This window comes from Tursiops truncatus, chromosome 14 (genome assembly GCF_011762595.2).
Source record: "Tursiops truncatus isolate mTurTru1 chromosome 14, mTurTru1.mat.Y, whole genome shotgun sequence".
In the NCBI taxonomy this organism is placed as follows: domain Eukaryota; kingdom Metazoa; phylum Chordata; class Mammalia; order Artiodactyla; family Delphinidae; genus Tursiops; species Tursiops truncatus.
The window spans coordinates 24,349,754-24,369,560 of record NC_047047.1 but is presented as its reverse complement, the minus strand read 5'-3'; the positions used below and the strand labels follow the sequence as shown (position 1 = coordinate 24,369,560).

General features: G+C 39.7%; 1 protein-coding gene across 9 annotated transcripts in view; it reads right to left on the bottom strand.

The window, feature by feature from the left end:
* The window catches only part of EVA1A (eva-1 homolog A, regulator of programmed cell death), a 77,464-nt gene that overhangs the window by 18,815 nt on the left and 38,842 nt on the right, over positions 1–19,807 (bottom strand). For 3 of the 9 annotated variants that reach the window (XM_073791201.1, XM_073791200.1, XM_073791199.1), the window contains 3 exons: positions 18,019–18,141; positions 8,513–8,684; positions 5,549–5,701 (listed from right to left, as the gene is read on the bottom strand). In XM_073791201.1, coding sequence (XP_073647302.1) covers positions 5,549–5,701; positions 8,513–8,558 — 199 coding nt within the window. In that variant the 5' untranslated portion in view covers positions 8,559–8,684; positions 18,019–18,141. Of the gene's footprint in view, positions 1–5,548; positions 5,702–8,512; positions 8,685–9,874; positions 9,994–10,431; positions 10,506–18,018; positions 18,142–19,807 lie in introns of all 9 variants that reach the window. The other 6 variants (XM_073791197.1, XM_073791195.1, XM_073791198.1 and 3 more) reach the window with 4 other exon arrangements.

Here is a 19,807-nt window from a genome sequence, read left to right as displayed (position 1 = left end):
CATTTTTGTGCTTAACACTACTTCCTTTTTTGCTTGTTTGTTTCACTTACTGCTTTTATAATGGATTCTCAGAATAGAAATCTTCATGTCAAAAGGGTATATATTTTTATACCTCTTGATACAAATTGCTAAATGAATGTTCAAAAATGGTACATTACTTTATCTTGCCAACAGCTGTGTATGAAAGTACCACTTTCACCAAACTCTCCGAAAGGGGATATTCCAACTGTTGGATTTTTTTTTATTTTATAAGTCAATAAATGATTACTTTATTCCACAAAAATTTACTGTGAGTCAACAGTGCCTTTGGCCTAGAGACATAAAGGTTCTCAGCCTTCACCAGATTCCCATATAAATAATAGAATAATAATAATAGAAAACAGAAATTACAATACTTTCTTAAATCTCCAAATTTGTGACTATTAATTGAGTAATGTTGGTCTACTCTCCCTCATTGCTGAGACCACCTCCCTCATGCCAATCTCATAGGAAAAGTGATTCAAATTCTGGTTAAATACTACATGGTCTGCACAGCTATAGTGGCAGTTAAACATCCAAAGAATATTGGTTAAGTAAAAAAATAATCCCCCAAAACTTACTCAATGAAAAAAATTACTGTAAGCAAAGTTAAATGACAAATTGGGAAAAATATTTGAAATATGTAACAGAGACCTAATATATAAAGAGCACATAGAAAGAGCAAAAAAGACACCAATAAAGTAAATGGACCAAAAAAAGAAAAAAAAAAAATTGGGCTGGCCAAAAATTTCGTTCGTGTTTTTCCATTGCATTTTACAGAAAAACCTGTACGAACTTTTTTGCCAACCCAATATTAATAGTTCACAGAAAAGTAATGGCTCTTAAACATATGAAAAGATGCTCACCGAAAGCAGGGGTTGGCACACCATGGCTCACAAGCCAAATCTGGCCAGCTGTCTGTTTTATTATTGGCACATAGCCATGCCCATTCATTTATGTTTTGTCTATGTCTGCTTGCATGCTACAACACAGAGTTGAGAGTTAGAATAGAAACTGTATGGCCTACAAAGCTGAAAATATTTACTATCTAGCTCTTTAAAGAAAAAGTTTCCTGACCTATGACCTAGAGAAACAAAAATTAAATAACATTTAGATATTATTTTTTATCTACCAGACTGTCAAAAATCCAACAGTTTGAAAATACTATAACAGGGTTTTCTCATACATCTTATAAGCAGTAAATCTGTGAAACTCTTTAAATGCCAATTTGGTAATACTTATCATAAATAATAATTATTGTACACTTGATCCAGCAATTCTACTTTTGAGAATTTATTCTGCAAATGCACTTGAACACGTATGTATGCCACGGTTATTTATTGCAGGCTTGTTGTCCTGTTTGAAAAGATTTGAACCATTCCCACTGGCCATGACTGGTTAAACTATGATTCATCTGTACAATGGAACAGTGTGTAGTTGTCTAAAAGAATGAGGAAGCTCTCTATACACTGATATTAAATACAATATTTTCAAAATACATTTTTCAGTGAAAAAAGTGAAGTACAAAACAGTATATAGGATATGCTACCTGTGTATAACAGTGGGGAAGGTGAGACTGTATGCTCATATTTTCTTATATCTGCACAAAGAACTCTGGAAAGATGCAGAGAAGCCTGGTATGTATCAAATGTGGGGACTAGAAGTAGGAGACAGCTCTGGAGTAAGACCTCTTACTACATGTCATTTTTTATTGTTTGATCACTGAGCAATATTCATTCACTAACTTGTTGAGCATCTAATAGGTGCCAGGCACTATTCTAGATGCTGAGGATATGGCAGTAAATAAACGAAACACAAATCTCTGTGCTCTTGGGAGTTTACATTCTAGTAAGCTAGTAAGGAGATGGATGATAAACAAGATAAATAAATAAAATAGGTGGTATGTTAGGTGGTGATAAGGAGAAAACAGAAAAAATAGGAAAGAAGATATGATATGTTAAATGTGTGCTGGAGGGAAGGAGGTAGACAAAGTGACCAAAAGGAATCTCACTGAGAAGGTGATTTTTAAAGAAAAATCACAAAAGAATGGAAGAGTGAGGCTGGAGAATGTATTATCAATTCAAAACATTAAATTAAAAAGAGCAATCATTCAGCTTAATCTTTCTAACAACCTTCCTAGAAGTTATTAATGAGGTTATTATTATTAATGAGATTATCCTCATTTTAAATTGTTATATTATGATACCAAGGGGTTGCTTTCAAGTAGTTAGAACAAGAAGTGTTTACTGCTCCAATCCAAGTGCTGAGATAGAGGAAACCAAACACGTGTAGGGAGAACACATGGATGATTCTTAGGTGGATGGGCACCTAAGCCAGAGTAGGGAATAAGGGAAGAAGATGACTGAGAGAGCTTTAAAGACTGGGAAGGAGTTAGCCAGTCCAAGACTGAATGGAAGAGTTCCTGGATAAGGAAATAACTGTGCAAAAGAGATGAGAAAAGGCTAGGCAGGTGGTTTAGAATAGTTGAAGTGAGGCCTTAGTCAGGGAGGACTATAATTAAATAAGAGCATGGAGAAGTCAAGGTTAGACAATAAAAGCCCTGGTAAGCCACATAAAAAACTGCATATTGGAGTACCTCAAACCATCCCTAAGTCCGTTGCCTCTTGCTTGTCTCTATTCTAGCATGTTTTCTAAACCTTGGCACGACCTACATCTTGAAAAGTTAATTCTTTGTCATAGGGGTTGTCCTATGCATTGTAGTATGTTTCTCCACCCACTAGATGATACTAGCAGCAACCCTCACCTGTTGTTATAGCCAAAAATGTGTCCAGACATAGGCAGAAATCCCCCTACTGTGCAAAATCACCCCTGATTATGAACCACTGGTCTGGAAGTTGAAAAGGCTAGAATTCTCATTTTTCCAGCCTCTCTTACAGCTAGAAATGGCCATATGACACAGGTCTAGCCTATGAAACATGAGATGAGGTCGGCTGGAACCTCCTTCCTTTTTCATATGTCTTTCAATCTTGAATCAAAAGGCAAGAGCAACAGCAGCCATGAGATGAAAAGCATAAAAAAAAGGTCATGAGAATCACAGAGAATCTGGCCCCTACATTTTTGAGCTAATGCTAGCAACCACCTACCTCGAGACTCCTTGTTATGTGGGTAAGATAACTCCTATGTGTTTAGGCCACCAAATTGAAGGTTTCTACTATGTGCAGCTGAAAACAACTCTAACTGTTAAACCATAAAAAAGTGTTTGGATTTTATCCTTGATACAACGAGGATCCACAAAGAGATTCTAAAAAGTAAAAAGAATTGCATCATCACACCTACATTTTAGAAACATCGTTTCACTACAAAACACGGATTGGAGGTTGGTAGACCATAGAAAATGCCATTATGGCAAAGCAGGCAAAAACATGAATGAGCTTAAACCAACTCAGTTACAGTGGGAATAAAGTAGAAGGGAGGCATTTCAGGGACATTGAAAGGTGAAATGGACCAACTGTAAGTGATTGGATATGGGCAGTGAAGAAGATGCATCAAAGGCTAAAAATCATATTTCTAGTATAGGTGATGCCCTAGATGGTACACAAAATAAGGAGTATATTTAATTTGCAAACAATGCTACTGATAAGGGATTAATTTCCAAAATATACAAACAGCTCATACAGCTTAATATCAAAAAAACAAAAACCCAATCAAAAAACAGGCAGAAGACCTAAATAGACATTTCTCCAAAGAAGACATACAGATGGCCAACAAACACATGAAAAGATACTCCACATCACTAATTATTAGAGAAGTGCAAATCAAAACTCTAATGAGGTATTACCTCACACCAGTCAGAATGGCCATCATTAAAAAGTCTATAAATAATAAATGCTGGAGAGAGTGTGGAGAAAAAAGAACCCTCCTACGCTGTTGATGAGAATGTTAGTTGGTACAGCCACTATGGAGAACATTATGGAGGTTCCTTAAAAAACTAAAAATAGTTACCATGTGATCCTGCAGTCCCACTCTTGGGCACATATCCGGAGAAAACTCTAATCAAAAAGATATATGCACCCCAATGTTCATAGCAGCACTATTTACAATAGCCAAGACATGGAAGCAACCTAAATGTCCACTGACAGATGAATGGATAAAGATGTGGCACAAATATATATATATATATATATACATATGTATATATATACACAATGGAATATTACTCAGCCATAAAAAAAGGATGAAATGATGCTATTTGCAGCAACATGGATGGACCTAGAAATCATCATACTAGTGAAGCAAATCAGAAAGAGAAAGACAAATATATGATATCACTTATATGTGGAATCTAAAAAAATGATACAAATGAACTTACTTACAAAACAGAAACAGACTCACAGACATAGAAAACAAACTTATTACCAAAGGGGAAAGGTGGGGAGGGATAAATGAGAAGTCTGGGATTAACATATACACACTACTATATATAAAATAGGTAAACAACAAGGTCCTATTGTATAGCACAGGGAACTATACTCAATATCTTGTGATAACCTATAATGGAAAAGAATCTGAAAAAGAACATATATATATATTCTTTTTATATATATAAAATATATACATTCTTTTACATGTAAAAGTATATATTTAAATATATATTTTTTACACATTACATATATTATACATATAATATATATATATATCTGAATCACTTTACTGTATACTTGAAACTAACACAAAATTGTAAATTAACTATAGTTCAATTTTCAAAAAAAGAAGCATATTTAAAGGGGACAATATTCCATTCCAGGTCAGGTTCAATTTGAAACACTTATGGCACATCTAAGTGGTAACGTTCAGGTCATTTAGATACTCAGCTAGAGAAGTCAGAAAAGAGTAAGGCAGTGGTAATTTTACATATATATATATATATATATATATATATATATATTTATTTATTTATTTATATATACACACATATATATATTTCAAATTTTAAAATTTCAATAAAATAACATTACTTATTACAAAACTAATATCAATGAAGTATAGAACACTTATAAATACATCTAAGCAAAAGAGAATTAAAAATACACAGACACATACTCATACAATCCCAGCATCCAGATATAGTTTGTAGTAAAATGTGGTTATAGATACATATGAATATACACACATAATGGGATTATACTGTATATGCTGTGTGGTAACAGGTTTTGTTTACTTAACAGCACATCATAAACATCTTTCTACTTAAATTAATATTCACCTACATTTTTTTTTTTACTATTATAAACAGTTCTGAGATAAACTGTCTTCACAGTAAAATTTTGACCCATATCCCTAATTATTTCATTAGGATAAATTCCTAGTTGTGGAATTGCTAGCTAAATGCTATATGTAGTTTTAAGGCTTTTGACATTTGTTCCCAAATCATTTTCTAGAGAGGCTATAGCAATTTATAATCCCATCAGCAATATGTGCAAGTACTCATCTCCCTACACTTTCTCCAAAATTGAAATTATAAATGTAATCGCTCAAATATTTGAGAATTTTATAAAATTAAAATGTTAACCTTGGGGGCTTCCCTGGTGGCGCAGTGGTTGAGAGTCTGCCTGCCGATGCAGGGGACACGGGTTCGTGCTCCGGTCCGGGAAGATCCCACATGCCACGGAGCGGCTAGGCCCATGAGCCATGGCCGCGGAGGCCGAGCCTGTGCATCCGGAGCCTGTACTCCTCAACGGGAGAGGCCACAACAGTGAGAGGCCCGCGTACCGCAGAAAAAAAAAAAAAAAAGTTAACCTCACTGTTGGTTTCATTTTGCATTTGTTTAATTGCTAGACATTGAGCTGCTTATGTTTTACCAGTAATCTGTATATTTTCTTTGGCAAACTGCTGATTCTTATCCTTTGTCCACTTTTCTTTTGGGACACTTATCCTTTGTTGATTTGTAAGAGCTCTTTATATATTAACTTTAACCCTTCTTCATTAATGCTGCCTTTTTTTCTTAGTTTGCATTTGCCAAATACGGGTACATTTTGATAAACAGATATTTTAAATCATACCTTGGTCAAGGTTTAAAATGGGTATTGTGAAGAATGGGAGCAAGATGTATCCAAAAGCAAATAGAAAGAATGACGCAGTATTACAAAGCCTCAGCTAAGGCCAAATTCCATGAATTTCTTAATGGTTTCAACCTGCAAAGTTGTAACAGTGTTTGGTTACTTGAGTGCAGAGGGAGAAAGGGGAGAAAGAAGGGTTTACTTAAGAGTTGGGATTTTGCCTGTTGGTTTAACCAGAAACTAGACAAAGGAATAAAGGAGTTACGTGTATTAGCAAGTGTGTTCCTGAAATGATGGACCACATGGATGAAGCAACTGATAAAGTGGAAGAAAATAGGAGCGGTCAGGGGCTGTTATCTTCACCTTCATATTTTAATTTTTTTTTTTTTTTTCTGCGGTACGCAGGCCTCTCACTGATGTGGCCTCTCCCGTTGCGGAGCACAGGCTCCAGACGTGCAGGCTCAGTGGCCATGGCTCACGGGCCCAGCCGCTGTGCGGCATATGGGATCTTCCCGACTGGGGCACGAACCCGTGTCCCCTGCATTGGCAGGCAGACTCTCAACCACTGCGCCACCAGGGAAGCCCCCATATTTTAAATTTTTTAATTCATTTCCTTTATAGTCAGGCAGTGTTCTGAATCACACTCAGAATGAATTTTTAGCCACCAAGTCTATTTACTTGATCTAATGCATTTTATTTTAGTCACTCCACTTTCCATTTCCTTTCCTTCTCTTTTTATCTCAGCCCATATTTACTTAAAAGAAGCATTATCTTCCTGCATCCTAAGCAATATTTAATTCCAGAATATGGAGTGGGAAGGAAAAAGGTTGAAGGGGAGAGAAAAACAGGGCCATGTACCCTTTCACCTTAACAAGATCATAAGACACATGGTAAACACCAGGGCATTCAATGATCACAACTCAGGGTCATCCTGGTCAAAATGGAAAGCCGCCAGGTACTTCTTGTGCTGAGTAGAGTTCCAAAGTCCAGAAGCCTGTTTGCTCTCACCCAAGATATTTTCTTACAACAGCTTATTTGCAAGTGTCATCTGAGGCCTGGAAACTCCAGACCCTCCCTGCCACACCCCACTTCATTTTGGGGTGTCCTCACTATAGAACTGAGGAGATCATCAATTTAATTGCTTCTGAAAACATGATACCAGAGTTTCAAACATCTCTTTTCTAGCTCCAGTGTCCTTTCTCTCCAGAATAGCCTAGAAGAATGGGCAGAACTGAGATTTCTCTGATGTGTGGGTGCCCAGGTAAGGAGGCCCCAGGCACTGAACTTCCTTTGGGAGGTGAGGAGCTGACTGATGACCTGAGCCTTTGCTGATCTGAAAAGAGAGAACCCTGGACTTGAGGCATGTGAAGACTACATGCCGCATCTTGCCAACCACAAAGGAGCCAGCCAGGCTCCTGAGAAGTCCTCCTTTCTAAAATCAGGTTGCACGTCATCCAAGATGCTCTCTCAACAAAAAGCCATGAACTGCCTTTATCCTCAACCCTAGCTCAGATTTGCCATTGTAAATAGAAGTGTCAAGTTTTGCACCTGAACTCTGAGGTCACCACATATCAAGCCTGACCAGAGAACTAGAAAGTAAAACCAGTCCCCCAGGGGAAACCTAATCAGAACCTCAGTCCCTTCCTTTTATACAACAAACATAGACATAAGGCCAAATAAAATAAAGAAAAGCAAACTAACAAAACCTTAAAAACTCACTCAAGCAGAAGAAAATCAATTTGGTCATTCAAACTATTCAGCATTTTCATGTATTTTTTAAAATTTCACCTTTATTGGGTATATTTAAATGACTCCTTTTATGTGAACAGCACCTGTTCTCAAGAAATGATCTTGAGGAGAAAGTCAGCCATCTTTCTAAAAGAAACAACTGTGAACCAAGGAGGGAGCAAATATCAGACTCTCCCAGACTCACATACTTTCTGTCTCCATGTCTCCCAGAAGGTTATCAAACTTCTCACACAACCCCCCAAACACAGACTACACATAAACACACACACACACACACACAAACACACACACACACACACACACACACACACACACACACACACACACACACACACACACACACACACACACACACCCCTGGGAGGAGTTGAGAACCACTGCATAGAAATAATCAGGCTGAGGATACTCCATTCTGGCCTTACATATCACAGTTAAATGCTTAATGACAGAAGCCAACAGTAGCCCCAGGCTATTTCATTCACCCGAGCCCAAAAAGAAACCAAATATTTTTCAGCAAGATAAAGCTCTTAGAACCCCCCCATTTGCCAAATTAGAGAAAGCTTAAGTTTCAAACCAGAAAATGTTTCATCTCAAAACTCAGTACCACAGAGCCCCTCTGTTATGAGAGGCATTTCTCTCCTGAGTATAAGACCAGAGATGGCCACCCAGGAGATGGCTCTACCCAGCCCCAGGCCTCAGACCTGGCCCAGCTGAGACTGAACAACTACCTGAGACAAAGGAATAGGCCTCTAGGATATTGCTGAGCAAAGCCATGTCCACGAACTCGGGGATCACCAGCTCCGTGTTGTGGTAGAAGGGCAGCCTCGATGTGACATCCAGAAAAGGCCTCCTGGAGATGCTTCAGCTGGATCAAGGTGGCCACCCTCCCTCTCTTCTCTTCTGTTTGGGAACACAAAGTGAGTGATGAGAACACATTCTGATTTCCTGAGGCTGTGCTCCAGGTAGCCTGGGCTCAAGAACAAAATCCAGTCCAACCTTCCCAGCCAGGGGGCTGCAAAGATCTGAGATCTTGTACTCTTTGCTCTAACAGCTTCTTGGCTTTCAAAGAAGCAGCAACTCCTTAAATCTGTTTTTCCTGGCCTTTCTCCTTTCTCTTCCCCATCTCCTCCCAATTTCCCATTTAAACGTTTCTCCCTCACCTTTCCTTGATCCTGTTTATTGCATTCTTCCTGATTTGCCTATGAGGTTCAGTCCATCATCACTTTAATCACTGCATTTTTACCCCAAGCCACAGCGGGCTTTTCACCTGGCTCTGCTTTCCCCTGTACTGATGGCACTTGTGTACTTTGATCAGCTTGCTTCATCCCACGTATCATCAAATGTGCATTCTTGGCAATGGGTCAAAGCTGACTATTTCAGAACTCCCAAAGTGGTTCCTGTTCTAAAATGCCCCCAAGAACTTGGGAGCTCGAGGCTGCTACCTGCCCCTAGCTCCATGACTCCACCTGTGACTGTGATGGGCCAACCAAACACACATGCACTGCCACAAACGGCCCATCAAAGGAACTGATCATCAGGGTTCAGAACAGGAACTTGGGATCTCAGTATTCAGTGGCTCAGCCTCTGGCTGGGGGAGCACATTCTTTCCCCAGCTGCTGCTGCTGTTTAGAACCAGCATTATCATTACCCATTCAGTGAAGCCCTAGCAGAGAGCTGAGGATTTCAAGTGGCAGAGATCTTAATGACTCCTATTCAGTGCCACTCTATCTGAAGACAGGGAACTGAGTCACAGGGTATGGAAGGATGTCAGGTTAGGGAAAGCTAGGGAAGCAGAAGGTTCCAGTCCTTTCAGAAGAAACAGGTTCTCAGGTGGGTCACAGACATTGGTAACATGGATCACATTCAGAGGGCCTGGAGAGCTGCAATTCCATAGGTGGATGGAATGGGTCACAACAGATAAGACAACTCTCACTTTGGTGAATTCCAGTGGGCTCAGGGAAGACCAAAGCAAGAAAAGACAGACCAACCCATAGGTAGGACAGAAACGAACACAAGGTCCTTGGAGCAGCCAGAGGCCCAGATAGTGGCAGATGAGGAGTGGGCTAGCTATTGCTGAGGGACCCCTGTACCTCTGAGTCTTCAACAGCCATTTGAGTTCCTAAAAGGTGACAACTGAGGATACAGGTGAAGACTTGGAACCACCACCCTGAGTTCAGAAACTGCTCTGCAGGTCTGAGGACTTCAGGACCTAGGAAGAGAGTGAAGCCACTGGAATATTTCTGAGTATATAGTAGGACAAAGCTGTTTCAGGTCCATTCCCTCCTTTCTATCTCCACTAATCCTACTATAGTGCAAGTCTCATCATTTTATTTCTGTGAGTTTTCCAACAGTCTCCCATCTGATGCTTCTGCAAATACCTCTTCCTATTCAATCTAGCACCCACTTTTACCATCAGGGTTATCTTTTATAAAGTACAAATCTGATCACTTCATTCCATAGTCCAACCCTTCATTAATGTTAAACTTCTTAACACAAAACACATCCACTTTCACAATATCTGACCTCTATTTTGGCTCTTAATTCATCTCCGACCCAAGTCTACACTCTTACACATATACACAGAGATACAAGTATACCTAATGCTTCAACAATACCAGATTACTTTCAGTTCCCCAAATACACTAACCTCTTTTATCTTTTCATGCTTTTGGTTGTGCCCTTCCTTTTGCCTAAATGTCCCTCCTCCCTGGCTAACGTTTCCTGTAAGAGAGAATTCAAAGGTTCTACTGTAGTCTCAAAATCCCAAAGACTTCCTTTTTTTCAGAAATAGAAAAATCCATACTAAAATTCATATGGAATATCAAGCAATCCAAATTACTAAAACAATCCTAATAAAAAACAACAAAGCTGGAAGTCTCACACTTCCTCATTTCAAAACGTATTACAAAGCTACAGTAATCAAAACAGTGTTGTACTTGCATAAAGACAGGCATATGGATAAATGGAATAAAATAGAGAGCCCAGAAATAAAACCTTACATATATGGTTAAATTATTTTCAACAAGAGACCATTCAATTTGGAGAGAATAGTCTTGTTGAGAAAACTGGATATCCACATGCAAGAGAATGAAGTTCAACCCTTATCTTACACCATATTAAAAAAAAAATTAAAAATGGATAAAAGACCTAAGTGGAAGAGCTAAAACTATAAAGCTCTTAGAAGAAAACATGGAGGAAGAGCTTAATGACACTGGATTTGGAAATGATTTCTTGGACTTGACAAAAGCACAGGCAAAAAAATAAAAATAGATAAGTTGGACTACATCAAAACTTAAAACTTCTGTGCATCAAAGGATACGATCAACAGAGTGAAAAGCAACCAATGGAATGGGAGAAAATATTTGCAAATCATATATCTGATAAGGGATTAATATCTAGAGTATAGAGAACTCCTACAACACAACAACAGCAAAAAACAAACAACCTGATTAAAAAATGGGCAAAGGATTTGAATAGACCTTTCTTCAAGGAAGATTCATGAATGGCCAATAAGCATATGAAAAGATGCTCAACGTCACTAATCTTTAGGGAAACACGAATCAAAAACACAATGAGATACTACCCCACATCCATTAGGATGGCTACTATCAAAAAAACACAAAACAAAACAGAAAATAGCAAGTGTTGGAGAGGATTGGAGAGGAACCCTTGTACTGTTGATGGGAAGGTAAAATTGTGGAGGCACTATGAAAAACAGTGTGGCAGTTTCTCAAAAAGTTAAAAATAGAATTACCATATGATTCAGCAATTCACCTCTGGGTCTACACCCAAAAGAATTGAAAGCAGGGACTTGAACAGATATTTGTACACAAATTATGATGAAGCATTATTATGGCAGCCTAAAGATCAATCAATCAAAGTGTCCATCCACAGACAAATAGATAAACAAAATGTGGTATATGCATACAATGGAGTATTACAGCCTTTTTTTTAACATCTTTATTGGAGTATAATTGCTTTACAATGGTGTGTTAGTTTCTGCTTTATAACAAAGTGAATCAGTTATACATATACATATGTTCCCATATCTCTTCCCCCTTGCGTCTCCCTCCCTCCCACCCTCCCTATCCCACCCCTCCAGGTGGTCACAAAGCACCGAGCTGATCTCCCTGTGCTATGCGGCTGCTTCCCACTAGCTATCTATTTTATGTTTGGTAGTGTATATATGTCCATGACACTCTCTCACTTTGTCACAGCTTACCCTTCCCCCTCCCCATATCCTCAAGTCCATTCTCTAGTAGGTCTGTGTCTTTATTCCCATCTTACCCCTAGGTTCTTCATGACATTTTTTTTTCTTAGATTCCATATATATGTGTTCGCATACAGTATTTGTCTTTCTCTTTCTGACTTACTTCATTCTGTATGACAGACTCTAGGTCCATCCACCTCACTACAAATAACTCAGTTTCATTTCTTTTTATGGCTGAGTAATATTCCATTGTATATATGTGCCACATCTTCTTTATCCATTCATCCGATGATGGACACTTGGGTTGTTTCCATCTCCTGGCTATTGTAAATAGAGCTGCAACGAACATTTTGGTACATGACTCTTTTTGAATTATGGGTTTCTCAGGGAATATGCCCAGTAGTGGGATTGCTGGGTCGTATGGTCGTTCTATTGTAGTTTTTTAAGGAACCTCCATACTGTTCTCCATAGTGGCTGTACCAATTCACATTCCCACCAGCAGTGCAAGAGTGTTCCCTTTTCTCCACACCCTCTCCAGCATTTATTGTTTCTAGATTTTTTGATGATGGCCATTCTGACTGGTGTGAGATGATATCTCATTGTAGTTTTGATTTGATTTCTCTAATGATTAATGATGTTGAGCATTCTTTCATGTGTTTGTTGGCAATCTGTATATCTTCTTTGGAGAAATGTCTATTTAGGTCTTCTGCCCATTTTTGGATTGGGTTGTTTGTTTTTTTGTTATTGAGCTGCATAAGCTGCTTGTAAATTTTGGAGATTAATCCTTTGTCAGTTGTTTCATTTGCAAATATTTTCTCGCATTCTGAGGGTTGTCTTTTGGTCTTGTTTATGGTTTCCTTTGCTGTGCAAAAGCTTTTAAGTTTCATTAGGTCTCATTTGTTTATTTTTGTTTTTATTTCCATTTCTCTAGGAGGTGGGTCAAAAAGGATCTTGCTGTGATTTATGTCATAGAGTGTTCTACCTATGTTTTCCTCTAAGAGTTTGATAGTGTCTGACCTTACATTTAGGTCTTTAATCCATTTTAAGCTTATTTCTGTGTATGGTGTTAGGGAGTGTTCTAATCTCATACTTTTACATGTACCTGTGAAATTCTGACACATGCACAACATGGATGAACCTTGAGGACATTATGCTAAGTGAAGCAAGCCAGTCACAAAAGAAGAAATATGGTATGATTCCACTTATATGAAGTACCTAGAGTAGTCAAATTCATAGACAGAAGGCAGAATGGTGGTTGCCAGGGGTTGGGAGAAGGGAGAAATAAGAAATGATTGTTTAATTGGTACAGAGTACGAAGTTTCAGTTTTGCAAGATGAAAAGTGTTCTGGACATGGATAATGATAATGGTTGCACAACAAAGTAAATGTACTTGATGCCACTGAGCTGTACACTTAAAAATGGTTAAAATAGCAAATTTTATGTTATATGTATTTTACCACAATTTTTAAAATTAATAATAATAAATATAAGATGTTGATGAGGTACAACAATGAATTTTAAAGGTTAACTTTTAAAGATTCTTTAGAGAATCCAGCAATCAAATATTGATTTTCAGTTAATAGGAATGGTAGCAGAATTATACAGATATTAAAATTAAAGTCAAAATACTATATGATATCACTTATATGTGGAATCTAAAAAATACAACAAACTAGTGAATATAACAAAAAAGAAGACTTGCAGATATAGAGAACAAACTAGTGCATCAGTGGAGAGAGGAAGCGGGGAGGGGCAATATAGAGTAGGGGATTCAGAAGTACAAACTATTATGTATAAAATAAGCTACAAGGATATCTTGTACAATGCAGGGAATATAGCCGATATTTTATAATAATTAAAAATGGAGTATAACCTTTAAAAACTGTGGGGACTTCCCTGGTGGCAGTGTGGTTAAGAATCTGCCTGCCAATTCAGAGGACACAGGTTCAATCCCTGGTCCAGGAAGATCCCACGTGCCATGGAGCAACTAAGCCCATGAGCCACAACTACTGAGCCTGCTCTCGAGAGCCCGTGAACCACAACTACTAAAGCCCGCGCGCCTAGAGAAATCAAGTCTAAAAAATTAAAGAAAGAAAAAAAAGAAAAGACTAACACCTCTTGGCTCTCCATTAAAAAAACCAACAAACTGTGAGTCACTATATTGTACACCTGTAATTTACAGAATATTGTACAACTACACTTTGATTTAAAAAATTGAAGTCAACAAAATTCTAATTTATATCAAATTATGGATATTGCTTAATTTTAAGTAAAAGATGTTATTATCTCACTTATAAAAACATTGAATGTAAATAATTGTAATCTATCACATTTACAGATTAAGAGGAAAAACATATCATGTCAATGGATGCAAAAATGGGTTTGTGTAAAAATTAATAAAAATTCATGTTTTATTTAAAAAGAAAGGTCTAATGCAGTAAAGCTCCAAATCCTCCAGATTCTTTTTTTGTCTATCAAAGTATTAGAATATTTTTCTGATATTGCACCTATGATATTGCAATTGGAATTACTGGTTTACTGAAGAGACTTCTTACAAGTCCTTATTACCCTGGTACCTAGCATGGTGCTTGATGAAAGGAGGTTCTCAGTCAATTCTGGCTGGCTGAAAAACAGAAAGAGCAATTAGGCATGAGCTTTGTGTGCATGAGGAAGTCCCAGAGAGTATTTCTGAACAGGTCTTAGAGTGAGCCACTTTGAAGACTAAAAGGACACCAGGGCTGACTGGCTCTGAGTGGGGTGCCAAGCAGGGTACTTCTTCAGGACTATGAAAGGACCACATGCAAGACGGAAGCATAACCATGGCACAGAAATTCTTCCTGCAAGTCTCTCCATGTCCCAGGCACTAATGGAGAGGGTTGCAGGAGCCAGAGGTAAAAGAAGGGGGACAAAGAAGGCAGGCTGACGGTCAGGAAAAACCACTGCTGGTGGGCCATCCTACAGAGTGAACAGGAAAACCCCCTATGGTCCATGTAGCACAAGTCAACGTAAAGTGGGGGTCAGTACACATTTATAACTTTACTATGAAAGGGCTCTGAGGGCTATATGCTCTCTGTCTCAACTACTCAGCTTTTGCCATCATGGTGTCAAAACCACCACAAACAACCACAAAAGAATGAGTGTGGCTGTGTTACAATAAAACCTTATTTTCAAAAGTAGGTGGTGGACCCAGATTGGCCCACGGACCATACATAGTCTGCAGCCCTCTGGCCTAGATTCTTACTATTCAAATTATGGTACAAGGACCAGCAGGATTGACATCACTTAGGAGCTTGTTAGATCTGCATAATCCTGGGCACCCAGACCTTTGGAATCAGACTCTCATTTTGTAAGATGCCCAATAGAGTTTGCAAAATGCTCTGCCTGACTTCTGTGATCCCCTTCAGCCTGAGCACTCAGATATTATAACAGCATAGGCTTAGGAGGAGTTTCACTTAATGCATCCTTTATAAATCTGATCTAAGGTAGGAGGGCAAGTCCTTCGTGAGGACACTGAGACAGAGGGCAGGACTCAGCATAGGAGATTCTGTTCAGGGCAGCTGCCAATGAGACAAGGTCTGCAGAAGTTAGATACGTGATGACTCCCAGAGCCAAACTCCCTGAGCCCTCCATTAATAGTGATGAAACTACTCCAGGTAGTTCTAGACAGTCTCCACTAGTGATTTGCCCTGTAATTAAAACATTTCTGCGTCTCCTACTATGATGCTTAATTTTATGAGTCAACTTGACTGGCCATGGGATGTCCAGATTAAACATTATGTCTGGGTGTGTCTATGAAGGTGTTTCCAGATTAGATTAGCAATAGGTAGACTAACTAAAGTAGATTGCCCTCCCCAATATGAATGGGCATTACCCAATCCATTGAGAGCTTGAATAGAACAAAAGGCAGAGGAAGGACGAACTTGCCTCTTTTTTCCTGCCTCACTGCTGAGTGGGAGCATCACATCTCATCTTGTCTTCTCTGGCCTCAGACTGAGATTTACACCATTCGCTCTCCTGGTTTTCAGGCTTTTGGACTTGGACTGAACTACACCACTGGCTTTCCTGTGTCTCCATATTGCAAGGTTGTGTATGGCAAATCACGGGACTTCTCAACCTCTATGATTATGTGAGCCGATTCTTCATAATAATAATAATCTATTGTTATATATTTATGTAAAAAATATATATGTTTCTGTTTCTCTGGAGAACCCTAATACACTTAACCAATATAAAGGTAAGAGGCATGAAGAACTCATCCACCTACAAGTGAAATTTTATGCTCTAGTCCTCAAGGAAATCCCTTATCACTGGTTAGTTCCTAAAATAGTGATCCTCAACCTTGGGCAGTGTGCTCCCCAGGGTACAGTTGGTTGTCACAACTCCAGTGGAGGTTGATATTGGCATCTAGTAGGAGGCAAGGATACTGCTAAAATCCTACAATGTATAGAACAGCACCCCCACAACAAAGAACTATCTGGCCCCAAATGTTAATGCATTGAGGTTGAGAAACCCTGCTCTAGAACAAACATCATTACCTCATTGATCAACCTAAGAAACTCTCGGTGTTTGTGAACCTCATGCACATCACCATTACAGCAAGAAAGGTGTCAGAGAGAGGTCTGCTTGGCAGCTCCTAGCGGCCTTGTTCAGAACACCACAGGTCCAAGCCTTGGGCCACCAATTCAATGTTCCATGACCAGAAGTAAATAGACTCTGGGAGAACAAATCACATCAACCAAGCCCTCAAGAAAATACAACATCAGGGGACTTCCCTGGTGGCGCAGTGGTTAAGAATCCACCTACCAATGCAGGGGACACGGGTTCAAGCCCTGGTCCGGGAAGATCTCACATGCCGTGGAGCAACTAAGCCCGTGCGCCACAACTACTGAAGCCCATATGCCTAGAGCCCGTGCTCTGCAACAGAGAAGGCACCACAACAGAGAAGCCACCACAACAAGAGAAGCCACTGCAATGAGAAGCCCATGCACCGCAATGAAGAGTAGCCCCCTCTTGCTGCAACTAGAGAAACCCCACGTGCAGCAATGAAGACCCAATGCAAAAATAAAATAAATAAATTTATTTTTAAAAAAGAAAGAAAAAAGAAAATACAACATCAATCAATACCAGTTTATTAATTCATAACTGGAGAGCCACCTGGCATAAGATCTAGATCAGATTCTCTTCTAGACAAGTTGACCCTGGGAATTATCTTGGCTAGGGCAGAATTACAACTAAGCAGCCATATATTTTCAAAGCCAGGGTTTTCTCCCTGTGATTATCCATTGGATTAACCCCACACCGTTCTAGGGGAAAATGATGTCTAGAGAACACTCTAGGGCCAGTAAACAAGAATTGCAGCATACTTTCTTTGGACAGCACCTACTAATTCTTATACTTCTTACTCTTTGACAGCTTTTTTTCATCTATGACCCAAAGCTCCCTTCACCTAATTACTGAAAATCTGTGGCACAATTGAGGAGACAGCTTCTTTCCATCACCTACCTCTCAGAATTTTGTCTTCCTGTACACATGCTGGCCTCCTGATGAAGATGACAAGCTGGCTTATAAGCACCATCTCTTAAACTGAATGACTAATTGCATGCATTGCATGACATTTTCACTGGTTTCCATATTAGAGATAACCTATTTCCCAGTGCTGCAAATTCATATTCTCTGGAACCTTGAGTCTACCCACCTATACTGAGTATAACCACTGGATATACAAAATGAAGTATGCCTGGTGATAGTACATTTCATCTTATATTTCAGTAGCAGCAGTGCACATCCCTGGTATATAAGCCACCATGCAGATGACTATCTCATCACACGGTGTGCAAAGGGTCATAAAAAAGTCTTATTATCAGGACTTCCCTGGTAGTCCATTAGTTAATACTCTGCACTTCCAATGCAGGGGGAGCCAGTTCAATCAATGGTTGGGGAACTAAGATCCCACATGCCACGCAGCACAGCTTAGAAAACAAAACGAAAAACAAAACAAAAAAATCTTATTATCCCCTTAGCTACCTGGGGAGAAGTGTACTCTTAAGAGTAGAGGAGTATCTGGTTAGAATGGTTCATCCTTGGAGATGCTAGTATCAGACAGTAGAGGTTCTGAAACTTGGTTGGCCTCAGTTGGCTTCTCAGGCTCTGAAAGAAAAGAAAAATGGCATAAAAAATATCAGAGAGCCATCACATGGCTGAGAGATCACGTCATGCCTTAGACCTGGTGCTGTTATGAACTGCTTAGCAGAGAAACCTTGGTGGTCTTTGTCTGGACCCCTGAAGATATGAAATAGCATTCCTTGAAAGGATAAAGCCCACTGCCAGAGTTTAATCTAGAATTTGAACCAGACAGCCAGAGAAACCAATCTCCCAAGGTCAGAGCAAAAAGGGAAGCTAAGGGTAAAAAAATCAAAAGATGTACGCTTCCTCTTCCCTTCTGTCAGCCAAAACCCACAAAATAGCTACAGTGGCTCCTGTGTGGCTCCTCACCAGTGAAGTTTGCAAGCCAGCCTCTCTGGAAGAGGAAGGGAGGAAATTTAGTTTCCAGAGAGTAATGCCCAGATGGGCCATGAAATGAAGTCTCATGCAGCTCTGTGGGCACATGCTGCCAAGTGGATTCCCACAGCCTGTATCTTCCATGGAGAAATCTCAAGGCCTCTGTTCAACCCAGCTAGAGAAGCCACCAGGGGTCTCTGAAAGACCTAGATTATACACAGCTCCTTTAGGTTGCCAGTTTCATTTAGAATTGTGTAGAAAAAAAATGAAATCAGTCACAGAGGTCCCGGAGCCCTAAGCAGTCCCCTTGCTCCATGCATACACACTCATTCATTATCACTGCTTCCTACCAGCTCCTGCAGCATCCGACTTTTGCTTATTTATTTACATCTTTACTTATCCCAGCTGCCTCTGCCTCACAAAGGATGTGTGGCATCTTCCTATCTCCATTTTACTGGTAAGGGCAAAAAAGCACAAGATCAGTAGTTCTTTAGAGACTCATTGCACCAAAGCATGGAATCAGTTCTTTGAGTCCCACTCGCTCTCCACTCTACACTAAAGAAAACCATGCAAGGACTGACCTCATTGTGGTCACATGGAGTCTGAGATGCAAAAGCTTGAAAGGAAAAATAACTCCCAGGGACTTCCCTGGGGACTTCCCTTCCCCAGCGGTTAGGACTTCGTGCTTCCACTGTGGGGGCACGGGTTTGATCCCTGGTCAGGGAACTAAGATCCCACAAGCCACGCAGCATGGCCAAAAAAGAAAAAAAAGAAAAGAAAAATAGCTCCCACCTCAGAGGATGGTAAGAGGATACACATGGCCCTGGAGAAATGACTGAGCAGAGAGAAACCCTGACTTTCTCTACAGGACTGATAAACTCCTATGGAAGACACATCCAACACGCTAGCCTACCAGCTGCGTGGCTTCCTTTGCTCCACCAACCCTCCCCTCCAACCTACTGCAGTAAACCACTTCCAAGAGCATATCCTGGACTTTAGTTTTCACTTAGAAAGGCACCACCTCTGAAGTCTGGGCTGTGAGCTCCTTAAGGGCAGGAACCACCTGGTCTCCATTCTTCTCTTTGTTCCTAGAGCCTCCCACAGTAAATGGACAAAGCCGATGTTCAGTGACTGTTGGATGAATGACTCACACTCAGAAATCCCACTCTCAACCAGATCTTTCTGTCTTCCTACTACCCTCATCCCTAGAATCAAAGTAAATGTGCTCTCCAACCTCTCTGGTTCCTCAAGCTTCTTATACCCTCCAGCTCACCCAGTTAAGTCTCATCCTCCATTCACTTTTCTCTACACAGCC